The 19,710-nt window shown below is 39.2% G+C and overlaps 1 protein-coding gene across 3 annotated transcripts; it reads right to left on the bottom strand.

Moving 5' to 3' along the window:
* Positions 1 to 597: 597 nt before the first annotated feature.
* Positions 598 to 13,562, bottom strand: hic1 (hypermethylated in cancer 1). 3 transcript variants are annotated; one of them, XM_051666163.1, is made up of 2 exons: positions 13,440 to 13,562; positions 598 to 5,286 (listed from the first exon to the last, which is right to left on the bottom strand). In XM_051666163.1, the coding sequence occupies exon 2, from the start codon at positions 5,267 to 5,269 to the stop codon at positions 3,047 to 3,049; it is 2,223 nt and encodes a 740-aa protein (XP_051522123.1). In that variant the 5' UTR covers positions 5,270 to 5,286; positions 13,440 to 13,562; the 3' UTR covers positions 598 to 3,046. The 3 variants fall into 3 exon arrangements, with proteins under 3 accessions (XP_051522123.1, XP_051522122.1, XP_051522121.1); XM_051666162.1 differs by lacking the exon at positions 13,440 to 13,562 and adding an exon at positions 11,904 to 12,127; XM_051666161.1 differs by lacking the exon at positions 13,440 to 13,562 and adding an exon at positions 10,323 to 10,677.
* Positions 13,563 to 19,710: the final 6,148 nt, after the last annotated feature.

The following is a 19,710-nucleotide window of genomic DNA, read 5'->3' as shown; positions in this document are numbered from 1 at the left end:
GTGTGTCACATCTCCACAGCGTGTATTAATAGGTCTGCGGTCAAAGTTTTAACTGTTATAATATCTGTAATATTGTTCTTTGCCTCAAAGATTTGTATTCTGTTTACACTCTGGGTTTCATTTGGATACAAACAAACCACTGTGCTCAGACTGGTTTCATGTGTTTTGCAAAATTAAGTTGAGAGGAATTTCTGGATCTCTGCTGTCCACTTAAGTGTGTTGGGAAACTTCAGCATCTGTCTTGCCCCAAACAAGCTGGTTTCATGTGTGCGGTTTAATAGTACATGTATACAAAACCTCACTGGGAGTCTAATCCTGCCTCTCGGCAAAGAGGTCAGCGAAAGTTTCTGCAGGCCCGCCCAGAACAAATGGGTCAATCAACTTCAGAAACTATGCTTTCCTCCTTACCATCTCAGCCAAGTGTTTATCATTGCGGCAAATGATTGATAAACACACAACATTTCTTATACAGCATAATATTAACACAAAACGAAGTTACCGTCTGGCATTTCTCTTGGTGCATGTGGGATTTTCAAACCGTGCGGTGTATCTTAAGTACCTTCAAGTGTACAGAGAAACATATTGCGGAAATACTGATTCTTATCATGAAATCATTTTTAATTTAGAAATTTGCCTTTTATGGTAATTAAGTAATTTACCATTTAATTGAAAAATAGATGTAAATGTACAAATAGAACACAGTTGCATAAGCTACTCAGAAAAAAAAAAGTAATTTCAAAAAATCTTTTCAGAACAAATGACATACTTTTAACATTATGAAATAACCACAGGTTTAAAGACAATTAGATCCCTTCAGACAGAGTGTGCTTGAGTGTTGATGAATATACTGTATTTAAGAAAGAGACAGAGAGCCTTTGTGTGTGTTTATGTGCATTTGTGTGCCAAACTACTGTATTGCCAAAGCTCTGCTTCAGTCCTGAGGTAAGCACCAATTTCACTTTGGTTTAAGTAAGAAAGTTAAGTCTGACCAAAAAAAGAAAGAAAAAAACCTTGATTAGCTGACATGCTACAGCGTAAAGCAGGTAATTTGTCTCAAACACCCTCAAGATTCACTAAGCTCTAAAGCTTAAAGTTTCATTAGTTCTTTCACAGTGCATTCATTGTTTAAGTCTTCACATTCACCCACTGAGGTTGTAATTGTACTAGTGGTCAACAAAAATTTGTTTCACTTAATGTCTGACAGAGGGAAAGATGAAAATGTCTTTGGAATACTTAAAAAAAACTGTGGGGTGCCATTTCTCATCAGAAGATGCATTTACATACATGGTCAAATGTTTCATACATGAAAAATACAAATTATTATTTATTAAGAGGCCAACCAGTTAAATTTCAAGACAACAAAAATGAAGCATGCAGGGCTATGACCCTAACAGGCAAGCAAAGGCTTAATTAATTGATTGTTGTACAATTTTGAGGATGAATGTACTGTAGCTTATGGTCTATTTGTGCAGTAGCTGGGGGATTAGGGTGTATATCCAGGCATAATGTAGATCACAGGGCCTGGTCAACTGACATAAAATCCAAGATCAGTGGGACAGACAAGCGCGAATGGGCTTCGAAAATCTGAGATTTCACAGGGCTTACCCTGAGTGGACCAGCTGCTGCTATCTGTGCTCACAGTATCAGAGAGAGATAGAAAGCCCTACTCCTTATGTTCAGATGGTTGTCACATTAGCAACTCTACATATATGTGTGTGTTCGGCACCACTGGGTTAAAGCCGTCACATTAGCCTTAATTTATTGCACCATAATAGGGGTTAAGAGGCAATTTGCAATAATTCACATAAGGGTGGCTCTTAAAGGTGTAGCAAAATCAGTAACTCACAAAATGTCACTGTTCGGTCAGATACACTGGATTTGTAGCAAAAGAAGTGCCTTCAATGTAATTGTTAAACATCTAGTTCAAAGAATAATGTAGACTGGCTTGCTTTCTGAAAAATGTCAACTGCAACACATTTGGAGCGTGTGGAATCTATTGTCCTGTTGTGAATGTTTCTCAATTTTCAAAGGCACCACCCATGCTTAGTCTGTCATACCAGATGGACTGAAACACGTGGACACAGATTGTTATATCATGAGCGGAATATGCGCAAAGATATTCCAGTTGTGAGATCACAGGGCAGTACTTGCTACGTTTCCAATAACAAGCTAAAGGCACTTGGTATGTGAAGTAAAAGAAAGAGTTGGAGGAAAGGAAACATAAAGAGACCATACACCTGAAGGTAAAAAAAAAAAATACAAATGAAATGACACTCTCTGTGAGCTCTCACTCCATGCTGAAGAGTATCACACATCTACATCAATGCAGAGAAAAGCTTAGATCACTTTACCTAAGTTCTGGAACAAACACTCTCTTCGGTTAGTTGCTCCTTTTTAATATGGAAAAAACTGGGCCATTCACAAAGCTGGAAAATCAGACACAGGTGATCCAGTACTCCAAAAAATAGTCTATAAAAAGTCCTCCAATTACTATAAAATCCCAAAGATTTGGCTTTTTCTTTTGTCCAGATTTCCCCCTCTATTCTGAGCCCTGAATATTGTTCATATGTGCTTTTTTTCTTTCTATATACACCAATAATATTTAATACACAGGTTTAGGGTATGATTTCAACACTCTTCTGTAACATTTTGAAATTTTCTCTTTGGCTTTGCAACATACAAAACAAAAAAGAAAAACAATCTCTTTTTGGTTTTCAATTGGTTGTTTGGCTCGGTTGATTGAACAAAAAAGAAGTTGTTTTTATATAAATACTGCATTGTCTAAGTGTCCATGGTCAAAACAGATTATAAATAAAGCATTTTTCTCCTTTCAGGAAAGTAATTTAAGAAATGCATGTACTGCAAAAATCTGCAAAGAAAGGCACATTTAGAAGTCAAACAGTCACACAGACTGCATTTTATGGCCAACACTTTCTGGCCAACACTCTTTGAGGTGCAAGTTCAAATTATGATGAGGTGTGAGTTGAATACTGTGAATAGTATACAGTGATGTCTCTTTGGAAAGTATAGTTAGTGGTTCCCCCCTCTAGCTGGGAGAGTAGCGGTCAATGGTGCGAGTCTCTGCTGAGAGCTGCTGGGGAGTGGGCAGAAGTGGTTGGTTCAGGACATCCATCTTGTTGTGGGTGAGGCCAAGATGTTCTGCAGCCAGCTTTGACAGTGGGTAGAGGCTCTCCATGACCTTGGCGTCAGCCAGCAGGTGCTGAGAGGCCGTGAGAAGATCTGAGGTTTTCTCCTGCTTCAGACCCAGATGTTCAATGGTGTACTTACTCAAGGGATAAATGCCCTCAGAGAAGTCTATCTTCAGCTTGCCATCAGGAGTGAGTCCTCCGCCGGCCGCTCCACTATTGTGCATTTTCATGTGGCTGATGAGGTTGCGCTGCTGAGCGAACTTGCCCCCACACACCTGGCACTCGTAGGGCTTCTCTCCAGAGTGGATGCGCATGTGCTCCGTGAGGCGGTATTGCCGAGTAAAGCGCATCCCGCAGGCATCACAAGCGAAGGGTTTTAGACCCAAATGGCTGCGCATGTGGCGTGTCATGGTACCACGCTGGGTAAACTTCTTGCCGCAAATGCTACATGGGTATGGGCGGGTCAGCCAGTGTGTCTTCTCGTGCTGCCGCAGCGTGGCAGGATCTTTATAGGACTTATCGCAGGAAGAACAGCGATATGGTCGTATGATTTCTCCTAGGCCAATGGAATGGAGGTTATGACCTGATTTGTTATCTGAGAAGGGGCTGTGGAGGCCACTAGAGCTGTTCAAACTTGTAGGCCCATGGCCATTGTTGGGTTTGCTGCAGTTATTGCTGTTGTCCAGCTCACTGCCATTGTTGAGCTCCTCCTCTGTATGAGTCTCCACATGGGCATTTAGCTGCTCTGAACTGGGAAAGCCTTTGTCACAGGGGATGCACACATACAAGTTATCTCCGAAACTTTCTGGCTCATAAGGCATGTGATATCTCCCACCTGCACCAGGGGGCGATGGACGGCCTTCACTGCTCCCTGTCTCCTCACTGCCAGTCCCATTTTCATCCTCACCATCATCACAGGTCACAGTCCCTCTGTCGTAGCCCCTCTCACTCACATTCAGCTTTTCTTCACTGTTCTTATGGTGGTTCATGTGCTGGTGGTGTCTCTCTTTATCCTGCTCACCCATTCCTCCACTTTCATCTTCTTCGTCCTCCTCATCTTCGTCCTCTGGATTGGACGGTTCATTTTTCACCCAGCGGTAGATGCTTGAGCCATCTCTGCCTTGTTCTCTGGAGTCCTCCATAGGCTCAGGACTGGGAGGACAGGGGTATGGCTCCTGGCCCTGAGAACGGTGTAGGATGGGAAGATGGGGTGCAAATGGATGGTTGGGGAGGGGGAAAGGGTGTGGAGTAAGGGTCCCTGCATTGTGGGCCGTCTCCATTTTTCTGGAGCCATCGTTGGGGCTGAGCAGTGGGCTGGTGCTTTGGTCCAGCTCCCCATCAGGCTCCTCATCTGGGTGGAGTGAGGCGATCAAGTGGGGATGACTGGAAGGGAGCTGTGACTGGGAAGTGGGGCTTTTTTTGGACAGGTCAAGGCCATAGACAGATGAGCAGTTCCTCTCAGGGGGCAAGCGCAGGCCTGACTGTGGTGACAGGGATGCCTTTGTTGGGGGGTAAGGTGGTGGACCCTGTGTGGGAGCTGGGGCATAAAGCTCTCCTGCATGGGGGACCAGTGGAAGGGGGGGCAGATCCTCTAATGATGTTGGTCGAGGAGTGCCGACTACTCCACCAGAAAGGCAGGAGTCAATGACTGAAGTGGATACGTGAAACCGTCCTCCCCCCACACCACCTGGGCCAATCTTGTAAGGCAAAAACCCAGGGTTGGGGCGTAAATGATACTTTCCATTCCTCTTCAGCTTTTTCTTGCACAGAGCCACCAGGTCCAGCAGTTGCAGGTAACTTGCAGCTGCCAACACCGCCCCTATATTTGGCTCAGTGGGAGATGTGGGGTCACCATCACTTAAGCGTCCGGTGTAGATATAGTCAAGGATGACTCGAAAGACACCTGGACTGACCATCTCATGGTCCAGATTGATGAGGTTGTCATGAACAACGAGAGACTTAAGGTAGAGGCTGCTGGCTGCCAGAATGTTCTTGTGAGCACGGAACAGTGCATTCTGCACCACAATGATGACATCACACAAGAAGCCCTTGGTGCGTTGGGTGTTCAGCTGCAAGAGGAGGTGCCTAGCATGACTTGGGACTTCCATGGCATCCAGCATCGACGTCAGACCACCACCTGAAACAGAAAAGAAATGTATCCATTCAGCAAAAGCCTTGAATTAATTAAAACAAACAACCACATATAGACGCTTTAACAAATACTCCTGAATTTTGTGTACTTATTTGAGCACTCTCGTATGTATGAGGCCATGCCTATTCCAGTTTATTTTTAGTAGCTAGTTTTTGAAATATAACACGAATTACTCTTGTACAGGACACATCTGTCTTGTAAAACATGACTTGCAGTACCTGAAGATAAAAAATGAGCACTTAAACTTGTGTGCGTGTTCTTGATCCTCTACATTTACTCTTTGATATTTTTGTAGACTCTCAGGTAGGGGATTGAGGGCAACTTCCAAACAATTCTGCTTTCCCTTTAAAGCAACAAGCAACAGAATGACTCCATAAAAGTGAGCTATAGCTGACCAAGTGAGAGTGCAATGGTTTTGTCATTATCAAGATACAAATCCACATGTTTAAAGCCTACAGTGAAATGCAGTTAACAAAAAAGAAAGAAAAAAGACAGAGGAAAAATGCCAGTATAAACATGTTTTCATATTGCTGTCTTCCTGATAAAGAATTCCAGAGGTGGTGTGTGTAGTTTTAAACAAAGTCAAACTGAAGGTTTTGCAAGTGTGATGAACAGCAGGCATAAAGCAGCGCAGGGACAAAAAAAAATGCAGCAAAATTCACGACAGGACACTCTGCTACAGAAGTGTGACTTACAAATTAATCAATTTTCAAAAGATAACTTTACAGAGGATGCCTACAAATTACTACATAAACATTCATCCAGCAATGCAAAGTTTAAAGTCTAAGCTGGACGCAACGGCCCCTGTTATACAAACATAATAAACATTACAAATTCGCAAGAATATATTGTTTAAATCCTGTTACATATGGATGATCTTGTATATGAGATAAAACGGATTATTAGAGTCCCTTAGGGGTTGGTTTCACTGATGGGAAACAAGAAGCTAAATAAATACAGCCAGTCATCCTGACATCAGTTCATCCTCTCCTTGTTTATTTAATTGTATAAAATAACCTCCTTAGATGAATACAATAGTTTGTAGTCTTAAGCTTCCATTTAATTACCCCTTAACGCAAGTATTACGTGGCTACCCTAACACCAAGCGTTTAACTGCGTCCTAAAGTGAATAAAACGACATTTAATCATCATTTCGCCAGAGGTAACCAAATTGACATTTTTTTCCACAATAAAAAAAAAAATTAAAAAAATTAAAAAACTCTGTTGTTATTGTGCGTAAACGTGGCTTCCACTCATTCTTATAATTAAAATTAAATGCAAAGTTAAATGTCATGCAAATAAAATAGCTGTTACCGATCAAGTTAGTTTATATCTCACTGTTTGATCTAAAGAGGGAGCTGCGCACTGCACAGACGCATAAACGCGCGCTTGTCACTGTGAGTTCTCCACTAGACTAGATACAGCAGAACAGCCATACATGGACAGAAATGAAGTTCGGTTATTAAAAAAAAGAAAAAGAAAAAAAAACTATTATTTGTGTACAATATTATGTCTAAACTATTCATTTAATCCTGTTCATGGTCAAAAAAAACTTTCCACACATTTTCAGATAATACCAATGTAAGTGCAACATCTGGAATCAACAAAAAATAAACATTGACTTTTTAAAAATGTATTTTATGAAAGATTCCTATTTGTAGGGAAATATCTAAAGAGCTGCATGTCATTTCTGTTCTGCTGTGCACCTGTACATTTTCCCTTTATTTCAGTCTGAACACCCTTGAATTCACCCTCAGCATGAGAAGCGTTTGAGGTTATGTAAATGATGCACTCGTATGATGCGTTCCGTTCTATTTCAGAACGCGTCATTAATTAAATGATTATAGAATCGCATAATTTCTAATTATATAAAGAGGATACATTTTCACTAACGCCCAGCTGCAATGCACTTACTAAAACCGCAGAAACAAATAGGTGACACGCTATTAATTGCCTGTTGCCGACAAAATTACATTAACAATAGAGCACCGCAACCAAACAAATATCACCCGCAACATTTCTTCTCAGTCCTCCTCTCACTCTCATTCCTCTTTATTAAAAAAAAGCACTAGAGTTGTGATTTTATCCCAAGCCCCTCTGCCCACGGACACGTCTCATCACTGACAGGTGTATTTTAAGGTGAAGAGCCATTTTTGTTGCACGCATTTCCATTAACTGTGAGAGTTTGAGAAAGCACGTGAGCCCATGGTGTATTGCGTTTCATACTGTACTGTGCTTAATGTGTTGCTTTTAAAAAGAACATCAATTCAGCACATAAAGATGAGAATATATAAGGAAAATGTTAATTTAAAAAAAGGAAGAAAGAAAGAAAAGAAAACGGGACGAAATAGAAACTAAAAGTCATGTTTGTTTTATGAAAGAAAGAAATCATAGCCAGAACTGAACTGAACTGACATTGTCATATGATGAGTGAATGAAAAATAAAATACATTATTTTTTTCTGACAGGCGTTCAAAGCACAAGGGAAGTGACAGAAGTAAATCATGTTTTAAAACGATTGTTTAATCTTCACGCATAAACACTTACATCCTCTCAAGCATGTCACGTGCGGATTTAGAGCATGCGTCTTTAACGCACTTTGATGCATCCGTGAAATTATGAGTCTGAAATCAGAATTTCTTAATTGATTTATTTTTTTTAATTATTATTTATTTTATTTTATTTTTGGACCCTTTATATTTTAGCCTACAGACGGACTTAATGTACGACCTTAAGAACGCACAACCAGATCTCAATAATATTTTGATTAATTAAGAGTTCATTCATAACTAATCTGAATTAGTAGGCAGAAGCTATCAATAATTAATGTCAATTATTTAGGTGTAGAGTGAATGATCAGGGTGCTACAGAGTCCTGTGTTGTTTGCTATATTTGGTATGGTACAGGGACTGGATTAAAGACAGTATTAGGAGGTTTGGTATTCATTAGCCCTGTGTTTTGTCTGTGTTGTCATTTTTCTGGTTTAGGGGTGAGGCAGGGGTCTGCTCGTGTTCTTTAGACTTCCTCTCTCTCTCTCTCTCTCTCTCTCTCTCTCTCTCTCTCTCTCTCTCTCTCTCTCTCTCTCTCTACTCTCCCTCCCTCTCTCCCTCTCTCTCTCTCTCTCTCTCTGTCATCTTTTTTCTTTTCATTTTTTTTTACCACAAAAGCGTCTTCCCTTTGATATTTATCCCCATACACTGATTCTAATGTAGGCCTTTAAGGAATAAACAATCAATCAGTTAGTTAACTATATATTTTTGTAAATTGGTGAACTGGTGTATGTAGCTATGAAGAGACTGACAAGAGATACGACTATCATTTTCTAACTTATTTTTTTTATTTTTTTGGTAAGGAATGGCACATTACATACAAAAATACATTTATATAGGCTATATAAAATATATAATGTACTGCACTAAGAAGTAGCCTAATATTGTTCTCAAAGAGAAATCAAAACTTTTACCTATTGTTGTTTTAAATTAGCTTATAGGCTAACTGAATTCAGTTTTGAGTGCTTTTAAAGAGCTACGCATAGCATAGTTATTAAGGTTTAGTTTTAATATGTCCAACGACATGATAGTTGAGTGAATGGAAGATAAAACCGCTCGATCTCCGCAAAAACCTCTTGGCACCAACCACCAAGAAACAAGAGTTCGCCTTAGATCCTTCCTGTTCAGGGGACGTTTTAAAGTCACACGGCAAAACACCTGAGGCCTGTCGGTCAATTTTGTAGCCTATATAGTTTGAAGGTAAGAGTTTGGAATAGAAGGAATCATGCACTAAACTGTCCTCACAGCTCCTCTTTCTGATAGCAAATACTCTGGAAGTTCAACGGAGCGCTTCTCCCTCTCAGCACGCGCAGCTCTGGATATTCATTCATAAATACCACTGGGAGGTTTACTCACCATCCCCTAAATGTGGCCTCCATAGACAGGGATGAGATGAAGATATTCTTCCCACATATTAGATGTAGTATCACCTCAGATCATTTAAGTCTTTTTCACAAATGTGTGTCTTGTAGGCTATCATAAGAATCTCATTGGATACAGTAGTAGAGAGTTGAAAACATTGACCCAAAATTTAGTAGGCCTGTGACTCTCACAGTTTTTGTTAACTGTAATGTAACACTTTAAAATACAAATGTAACACTTTAAAGTCTAAATGAAATAAGCTGACCTATTAGAAATATCACGACATAAAATGATGCCTACTTCTGTTATGATACTCTTTATGCATTTGAAAAAAAGTTTACACAGTTATCTCAGTCTATTAAATCTTGTATTTTTCAGTTAATAGATTACATTATTGAGAGCTCTTATATAGACTGTCTTGTTCGTCTTCTAAACATGGTCGGATGTGTTGTTTATTCTATAACTGACACGGTTACGACTGTGTAAACATACGGAAATTAAATGGATAAATTAGTTTCAAATCAGACTGCATATGCATGCTGCATCAGGCTACTAAAACATGTTGTTTCTGTACTAAAATTCAAATCATTCTCGTTATTTAAAGTCAAATCAAACGCATGTGAAACACCATGAATTCTCAGTTACGGATGAGCTGAAATCCAAAACACTTTAATGAAGAAAACACACTGACGCAACATGAATTTGACCTCAAATTAGTTACTTTTGAACTTTTTCGGAAGTTCCCTATTCGGTTTGTAAAGACCATACATTTCAATAGTCGATAGGTAGCCTAAAGTTTTTAAAACGTTGAACCTCTGAAATCTGACAAGTAGCCTGGAAATAGTCATGTTTACGCTCGCGAACTGATGTCCTATAATAATAAGAAAATAAGAAAAAAAGAATAAATATAAGGCAAAAAAAAAATGGGGGGGGGGGGGGGGGTTCTTATTCTTTAAAACTATTTTCATGCTTACCTAACTGCTCTTAAATGTCAAAACACACCGATGAGAATAAATATAGGCTTACGGCTGCTTCTCTGATTATGAATAGATATAATTAACTTAATGAATGTATAGTTAAAGTTATAATAAAAAGAGCATTGAACGTTACCTGGATGCCCGATCTCTTCTGCCATCCGATCTAAGTCTCCCTTAATGATCATCTCAACAGTCTTTTGGAGTCGTTTCTGACGTTTCAACTTTGAACTGCCAGCCTCCCCAAAAACCATGCCAGTTTTCCGAGCACAACTGCCAACTCTTTTTTATTATTAATTGCAATGAATTTCGTGTTGCTCACCCTCCCTCCTCTCTCCCTCTCTCTCTCTCTCTCTCTCACTCACTCCTCCTATAAAAATACGTGCTTTTCCTCGATTTTGTATGTTTGTAATATCCTTGGCTATTTTTTGCATCGATGCAATAACGCGATTTAAGATGATAATGGGTCTTCTGAGCGGCGTGCGTGTTTTAGCGCCTCGTGTGATGTCAGTCTATAATAAAAAAAATAAAAGGTAAAATCGAGGGCAGGAACTTACCATGACCCCAACTTGAACTTAACAACACATCGCGGCTTCGTCTTAAAGAGACAGGCGTTTCATCGTGTCACACCATCATTAAAGTTAGAGTATTATTATGACTGTAAACTGCTTCAGTAGGGATGATGTGTCCTTAATCATAACTTCTGTATAGCGAAACCATGATATATTGTTAGTTGTAAAAGTAGCCTATATTAAATGTGAAGATGTACCTCTTTATTTGTGAATGTGTTTACAAACATATTCTGATTACCTTTGGGATAAAAACTGGTTAATTTAAAGTAGTTTGCAGCTGTAACAAAAAGATGGTAGTCATGACTCAAATCTGACTCAATTAGTTGCAGTTACTTATAAGGGGTTTTTTTTTTTTTAGTCTATAACTGTTTCTTTAAAAATGTAAGGCTTACTCATGTCTTGAACTAAACATCCCTTTTAGCTACTTTGTAAGATTGTTTTTATTGGTGCGTTTGTAGCATCAATAACAAGTCTTTACTAACACACTTTTACAAAGACCTCTATTAGTTCTCTGCATTTAGACAGAATAGCTCAACATGCATTATCCAACACGTTGACTAAAATGAATGTTTAGTGAAATGAGCACACCAAAGGAAATTTTCAAAGTTTCAAGAACAATAGATGTATGCCAACTTTATTTATTAACATATTTATTTTTCAAAATGAAGGCGCATCTTGACGTCTAAGAGGTGTAATGCATGTATTCTGGAATACAGACTTAGTCCCAGATGTTAGGCTAACTGTGGTTGCAGTTTATTGCATATTGAACAATTTCACTCAAGCAGCTTCATATAAAACAAAACATAGCCTACTATTTTTTGGCATATTTGCGGGTTAAAAGGGATTTGTTAACTTAAACTCTAGTTCACATTTTTACCATGTCTGGCTATAAAAACGTTTACATTTTTAGTTGCTTTTTTGTGTTTGTTTTTTTTTTAGATACATAAAATCTGACATTAAACGTCCGATAAAAAGTGCAATAAATCATATCGCCCGTTGTCCAACACACGTGTGCAGCACGAGCGCCAATTATTATAATCTAGCAGATAAGTATGTTGGCACGCGTTCACTGAGCGCACCTTAACGCGCCGCAGGAATCTCACGCCTCAGCTCGAAGCGTGCATTAGCATAGACTTCCAACTCACCTCGGATTCATGTCTGATGCTCCAGCCGCGCTTGATTTCCCCTCTACGGGATTCCCTCATCCAAAGATCGCAAAAAGTTCAAATTCCTCTCCGTAACGCAAACTTTTCCCGGTGTTACCAGCGTCTTCCGTTTGGTCCCTTGTTCTTTACCCTTCTCCCCTTCCCTCTCCCTCTTCTCGTGTTAGAATGGACCAGACACTTCAGAATCTGGATGCACCCTGAACGGCGTTCGACTCCGGACACACTGGAGGCTGTACGTGCAGCGACACCTAACGGCTCATATTATTAGAGTTGAATGGAGAGCGCACGATAGAGCAGAAGAGATTCATTATAAAAATGGAAATACTGTGGTAATACATTCCTGACCTTACATCGAGCTCTTGTTCAGTTTAAATGGGTGGAAATTGAGGTGAAGTCAAATGTAAATGTGAAATTACATAAGAGACTGTGTAACTAAGGATAAATCATTTAAAGTTCACATCTTTCTGAGTTCCTATCATTTACTTCATTTCCTTTAGTTTCTTTAGTTTAATATATATTTTTTGTAGTTGTTTCAGAATCAATGTATTTTTTGTTGCACATAATTTTACCAGTTCTTGTTTAACTGAAGGGAGGATTAGGATTTTATTTATTTATTTATTTATTGCTATTTTTCTTTTCTAAATTATAATGTTTTTCCCATCCTAAAACATTAATCTACTTTTATCTGTTACTTCAATTAATTGAATATTGTTCTAATTTAAACGAGCTGCCAAGAGTCTTTTATCGCTGTGCCGATATGCATTCAGCACACTTTTCTTCTGGGACTTCATTGATTAGAGCATCAAGCGTTTTAGAAGGCTACTTTTATGTATTATCTTGTTCAGTGTAGTTTGCCAACCACTGATATTGTCATCCTGACTGACTAGTGGATTTAAAGGAATATTCTTACCCTACTTTTCTTTAAAAAAGCAAATATCTGGGTTACAGTGAGGCACTTACAATGGAAGTGAATGGGGCCAATCCGTAAACATTAAAATACTCACTGTTTCAAAAGTATAGCCACAAGACATAAACAATATGCGTGTTAACATGATTTAATGTGAATAAAATCCCTAAATAACCTTTTCTGTGGAAAGTTTTATACAATTTAAAAATGACAATTTAAACAACTTTACGGCACAAATAATACACCAGTTTTTACAAAAGAATTCAAGTAAGAGCTTTTATAAAATTATAAGCTTCACATTTCTGCCTTTAAACCCTCTAAAAATTGGCCCCATTTACTTCCATTGTAAGTGCCTCACTGTAACCTTGATTATTGCTTTTTTTAAAGAAAAGGAGGAACGAGTCTAAATAATTTTTTTGTGGTATTCAACATTATGGCACAAATGCTGTTGATTGAGCTTAACTTGTATTGAACCTGCAATATTTCTTTAAGAGGTTCCATGGTGTTATGTTTTTTAATCATTTTTGGCTTCTTTTTGCTATCGTTTTGTGGCGTCTGGTTTGTTGTTGCGAGCCAGTATGAAAGTGGTGTTTTAGCCGGGCACTCACCTGGCAGAAGCCTTTCATGTCACAGCCTGCACCCCAGCCCTTGAATTACTCTAACAGCTGACTGACATCTGTTTCCCGCTTCTCCCCTGAAATTACTGCAGTTCAAAATGCTGCTTTTTAATTAGAATGTTCAGAGTCATAGCAGTCCAACTTGACTGAGGGGGAGGTATTGTCTTTCACTTCCAGTTTCTCTTGATGAACCCATGATAAGCTCAAAAACAGAGATAGACAAAGGGCAGTTCAGGGTGCAAACAGCACCTGGATGTTTTTCAGTTCACTTTTAATGTCACGGTGTTGTATAAAATTCACTGCCCATATGTCGGAGAGAAACAATGGGTATTAGTTGCTCAGAATAGCTCAGTTGTTAAATATAAGTGCTTAATTTGATCTGAATGACTCACTGACCTTGACTCATGTGACACCAAAGTCACATTTGGCTAAGTTGTGTTTTTTGTTTGTTTATTTGATTTTTAGATTAGCCAAAGTCTGCTTTTTCTTTTCTTTTTCTTGAGGACACAGTGCATACACAAGCAAAATTTGAATTTTGTTGATTTGGATGTACACTCACTGAACACTTTATTAGGAACACATGTACACCTGCTAATTCATGTGATTATCTAATCAGTCAATAGTGTGGCAGCAGTGCAATGCATAAAATCATTCAGGTACGGGTCAGGGGCTTCAGTTAATGTTCACATCAACCATCAGAACGGGAAAAAAATTTGATCTCAGTGATTTAGACCATGGCATGATTGTTGGTGCCAGATGGGCTGGTTTGAGTATTTCTGTAACTGCTGATCTCCTGGGATTTTCACACACAACAGTCTTTAGAATTTACTCAGAATGGTGCCAAAAACAAAAAACATCCAGTGAGTGTCAGTTCTGCGGATGGAAATGCCTTGTTGATGAGAGAGGTCAACAGAAAATGGCCAGAATGGTTTGAGCTGACAGAAAGTCTACTGTAACTCAGATAACCACTCTGTACAATTGTAATGAGCAGAATAGCATCTCAGAATGCACAACACGTCAAACTTTGAGGCAGATGGGCTACAACAGCAGAAGACCATGTCTGGCAATTTATCAGGACCATAGTGTTCCTAACAAAGTGCTCAGTGAGTGTATGTTTAAAGTTAAAGTGTGTCATTTTGTCAATGTAAAAATACTTGCAGAAACCATAAATAAGCCATTTGTAGGTTAATTTCCCAAACACTGTGGCATTTTTAAAACATTGATTTGTTTGTTTGAGCCTCCTGACCCACTTGACAAAGCAACACTGGCTCAACCAGTGGCATGAGTTTGGAGCTGAAATCTCTGTTTTCACGACCAATGGAAAAACGGGGGAGTGTTCGGGAAAACTGTTTGAAAAAAATCATATTTTTTTGGAATTCCATTTGGTGACGCTAGTGGTGCAGACATTTTACACTTTACCTTTAAGTGAAGGATTTTAAAATAAAATAACACTATTGTCAACCTCTCTGATGTCACTCAATAGAAAGGAGTAGGTAAACTGCACAGTTTACCCAGAGAGACCAAATCTCAGCAACAGTCACCTCCCTGCAGGCTTTAATAGACCTAAACTGGTAAAAAAAAATACCATTTAACCTGTGTCAGAACCAGCTCAAAACCACCTATTCCCCTTATGAGCCAATAACAGTTGGATGCCTCCAAACCACTGCTTTTACCAGTGATTAAAATAAGTGAATGAAAGCTGTGCTGAAATGTTAACCAGAAAGTGTACAGAAATTCCTTAAGGCCTGCCACTGGATAACAGTGCAGGAGAGAAGGCAGACTCAGCTGAGTTACACAACCACAACCACTGGCACTTAACATTCAACCATCACCTCCTAAATAACACACCTACTCTTGTTTATTTGTATCTGCACATGTGTGTCAGAAATAAGAATATATATGTGTGTGTGTGTGTGTGTGTGTGTGTGTGTGTACGAAAGAAAGATGTGTGTGTCTTAAATAAGGAAAGAGTGCAAGAGTGTCGAACAAATTTTGTTTTAACAAGTGGGATGTTTATGTGCTGCATGTTAAACTTTATTGGCTGTGTGCATATTGGTCTTTAAGTGGGTCTGTGAGACTGCACTTCTGTCACTTAAGAGAAGGGTTACGTCTGACTTGGGGCCGAAGCATCTAGTTTCAGTATGCATCTAGAATGACTAATAGCATTCCACTCAGCTTACAAAATCACTGGTACTTAGTGTGTTTACATGTACAGCAAAACTCAGATAACTATCAAAAATCGGCTAATTAAAACCTGACAATGCAAGACACCAGTGTTTACATGAGATTTTTAAATTGCCCGTTTTTTTTATCTGTAAGCATGTGCACGTTGAATAAGCCATCACGATGCTGGTAAAGGTGTTTACAAGCTGAGTGAAATTTAGGTAATGGGCAAAAACCTAGGTGTGCCAATTAGGTTTTGCCTAATATGTTAATGACCCTTATATGAAATAGGACACCGGTCAAACAACACAGCTTAAGGTGTTTACATGATTTTACATCAGTGTCATAAAATTAGGGGTGCTCGGGGGAAAAATGCTTCCGAAATTCAAAATGTGGGGGCAAAAAATTCCCCCTTTGTGAATTCTTCTGTTTTTTATTTGTGACATACACGTCTTGATATTTTATTATAGCCGTAATCATATTATGGCATAAAATATGAATTGATGTTGATTTAATTCATAGGATAAGAGGTAATAAATTCACAGTTTTAAAAATGTGTATAAATTAATAAATTAAATTCAAGTATTTTACATAAACCGATGAGACACAGTTTGTTTTAAATGGTTAAAAAAATATGCCCTCATAAAGATAAAATGCCCTTGAAAATCAAATCCACAGGGCAAAAATTGCTCCTTAATGTAACACTGTCTTTGTTAGAAATTAACAAAATCTTTTTGCCACGAGTACACTTTTTGACAGCACATTCGCACTATGGGTTCATTTTCGTGAGTGTACGCAAAGCGCACTACTACACACTACAACACTGCACAATGTCTTATCCAATTTTCATGCAAGCGCAAGTGGGCTATACATGGACAGTCTGTGAGTTTGTTTGCGCTATCTGTGGGTGTATGCACGCAAACTGTGGGTGTATTGTATGTTAACGAAGTGTCTCAAAGCGCAATTTTCTATTTTCCTGAGAAATAGGTCATTGCGCTAAGACGTTTTAAAAGCACGTCTTAGTGCAGTCTAAATTCAGTTCCTACATTTGCAGTTTGGAGATTCCACCAGCAAGTGGTAATAATGTTCATGTCCAAACTCTGAAAATACAGTGGAACATCAAACTTTGTGACAGTCACTGTTGTAGCCATTTTATGAAACAAATATTTATAAGATTTGTGTTAAACTATCTTTAGGTCATGGTTTATTTTTCAGTTATTATTATTATGTTTATATTTACAATTTTATTTATGACCTCATTTATAGTGGTACTTTTTCTACCTGTTGTTGACATTGATTTTTAATTCTCTGCAGAAGGGGCCGATAGAAGTTGGAGATGATAAAATGTTTGGATTCGGTATGATTTTTTGTTTTTTTAATTATATTTTAGTTTCGTTTGAAGTGTGATTTGAATTTAGAAATATTTTTTGGTTTAATTTTTCCGTTTCAATAGCTGAATTTCATTTTTCAAAATCAAAATCGACTGTTAGAAGTGAAGTGTGTTCCAATACAATCTCTGTTAATACTAGCCATAATCTCTGTGTCAGTAGATGAAAATGATTAATAATACTTACATTCTCTATCATTTAATTGAGCGTAAATCCAAATCCTTACGAGAACCACATTTTCCATGCATATAAAAGGAGTGTGTCCCTCTCATAGAAATATGCCTGACATTCAACAGAACACAAAAGTTAATGCACAGAAGAAAGTAAGTCCATATTTCTATTCTACTAATTCATTGCACACAGTCCAATAACACTACCAACTTCTTATAAATGTTCTGTCTTTGTTTATATTACTGGTGCTTGACAGGGAATGGACTACTTAATAGGATGCAGACAGTACCGGAGAAGAACCTCAGAATTAAATTTAACTTGACCCAGCCTATTTTCACCATACCCACTAGCGCCTAGACATAGCGCATCCTTGCATGAAAATTTCATGGCCATGCCCATTGACTTTGTATGACTTATCGCATAAGTGCATACTTAGATACTTTTTTAAAGCACAGATGATGCGCAAAGATGCAGACTGTCCATGTGTTCAGAAAATCTATGCTGCACATGGACAGTCTGCGAGTAATGTGCTGGTGATGAAATCTGCATCAAGTGTACCGTGTGCAACACGTACCAGCACATGGAAAACCAAAGTATATTTTGGCCTTAAGATTGTGCATGTGAACACACTCATTGTCAGGCATACAGCCTACACTCAGAATAATGCACCATGGGAACAGCTATTGGCGGTTTCGCTGTTTGCTGCCTTGCACCCTTGGCCAGACACCCAACCAGAGCGTTCTCTCTATGGCAGCGTGATGAGCACTGTTTCTATCTTTGTGGGTACAAGCACTCAATTTACCACATGCAAGATCACCGGGCCCCTATGCCAGACACACCCCTCAGAACCAACATCTCACCAGAAATTGAGCGGTAGGCCCATCATTTACGCACACCCTCTCCTAATTCACTCTAATGAGATGCTCTGAGACAGCTTTAGTGGATAGGCATGCAAAGAGAGGTCATTTGCACCCTCTGTCTTTTGTGAAAGTCCTGGCTGACATGCAGATTCATCCTCCGCTGGCAGTGTTGCCGTTTTCTGGAGATGAAAGCTAAATGAGAAGCTGTCATGATTGATTGGGATAATGTGAGCTGTGGGTTTTGAACTGGGCACGTTGTGATTCAAAGCTTGCGTTGGAGGGAAAGGCATGCACACCATTTGCAAACCAACCACTCTTTTTGGAGCCTGTGAAGGCCGATGGTGTGACTTCCTCAAAATACCTTTGCTGAGCGCGTCTGTATTGTTACCAGATGTCACCCTAAATTTCAAACACAGACGATTGTAATGGCGTCACATGGCAGGTTCAAGAATGGGTCTTATAGCCTGGTTCGGTGGTCTGTGAGTCAGTCCCATCACTGTGATCCACGGGTCACTTTCCAACCCTGCTGAAAATACTTGATACATTTCCATGCTGGTGTGGTGCTGGTCTAGCTAGCAGACAATCACAGCAAAGATATTCATTAGCAAAACTTTAATGTTGAAACTTAAATTTTGTGTTGTTTCTTACCAAAACATATAAATTTGCCTTCAGAAGACTTGAAATATGATGCACAAGTTGCATGGACTACGTTTGTGATGCTTTGGGTGCTTTTCTAAGCTGTAAAGTCACTATCAACCATCACTGTATTGAAATCAGCAAATGGAACTTTCTTTCAAATTCCTCCTTTTGTGTTCTGCAGAAGATAGACGTTCATATGGGTTTGAAATAACACTAGTGAATAAATGATGATTATAGAAGTTTCATTTTTTGGGGGTGAACCGTTAAGCAAATTAAGAAGCCTGGTAGAGGAACCAGCACACCAAACAGTTCCAAAACTTATCCTGGTGTCCACCACCAGGATAAGTTTACAGCTTAGAAATGCAAATTCATTCATTCGTTGTTCCCCATCAGATGAATGAATTTGCATGAAATTTACACTTATATAGCGCTTTTCTGACATTACACTCAAAGTGCTTTACATAGGTAACAGGATACTCTCCTGAACCACCACCAGTGTGCAGCGTCCACCCACCAGTTCATATATAGGGGATTATTAGAAGGCCATGATTGGTTAGGGCCAATGGGGGAATTTGGCCAGGACAAAGGGGTAACACCCCTACTCTTTACAAAAAAATGCCCTGGAAACAATGTTGGCATGAAACTGGTCATATGGGCATATGAGAGCATATCATCCAGCTAGGCGTCTGTGGAGCACATGGCTGTCCACTCAGTGGTCTCTGCCCTCTAAACTCTTCTCATTAGCCCCACAGAGCTTGCGCTCTCTCTCTCTCTCTCTCTCTCTCTCACACACACACACACACACACACACACACACACACACACAGGGGAAGAGCAGCCTTTTGTTTTCTGTGTCCTACGCACACCCTACGCCGAACCGCCTCCTTTTCTTTCCTCTCTGAAATCTCTTTTCTGGCTTGATTCTCGCTGAAAACCATATGGCATGTGACATCATGGGGGCAGGAAGCCGAAAGAGGGAGCACGGGATAGGAGAGCTGAAGGGAAGGATAGAGCAGAGGATAGAGATTGGTCTGCTTGGTC

The sequence above is a fragment of the Myxocyprinus asiaticus genome, chromosome 31 (genome assembly GCF_019703515.2).
Source record: "Myxocyprinus asiaticus isolate MX2 ecotype Aquarium Trade chromosome 31, UBuf_Myxa_2, whole genome shotgun sequence".
Taxonomy (NCBI): domain Eukaryota; kingdom Metazoa; phylum Chordata; class Actinopteri; order Cypriniformes; family Catostomidae; genus Myxocyprinus; species Myxocyprinus asiaticus.
The sequence above is the reverse complement of the archived record's forward strand: the minus strand, read 5'-3'. Positions and strand labels throughout refer to the sequence as shown.

Coding starts and splice junctions, on each gene's coding strand:
- hic1 (XM_051666161.1), bottom strand. CDS start 10,440: ATGGTTTTTGGGGAGGCTGGCAGTTCAAAGTTGAAACGTCAGAAACGA. Junction 5,287..10,322: donor AGAAGAGATCGGGCATCCAG/GTAACGTTCAAT, acceptor TTTCTGTTTCAG/GTGGTGGTCTGACGTCGATG.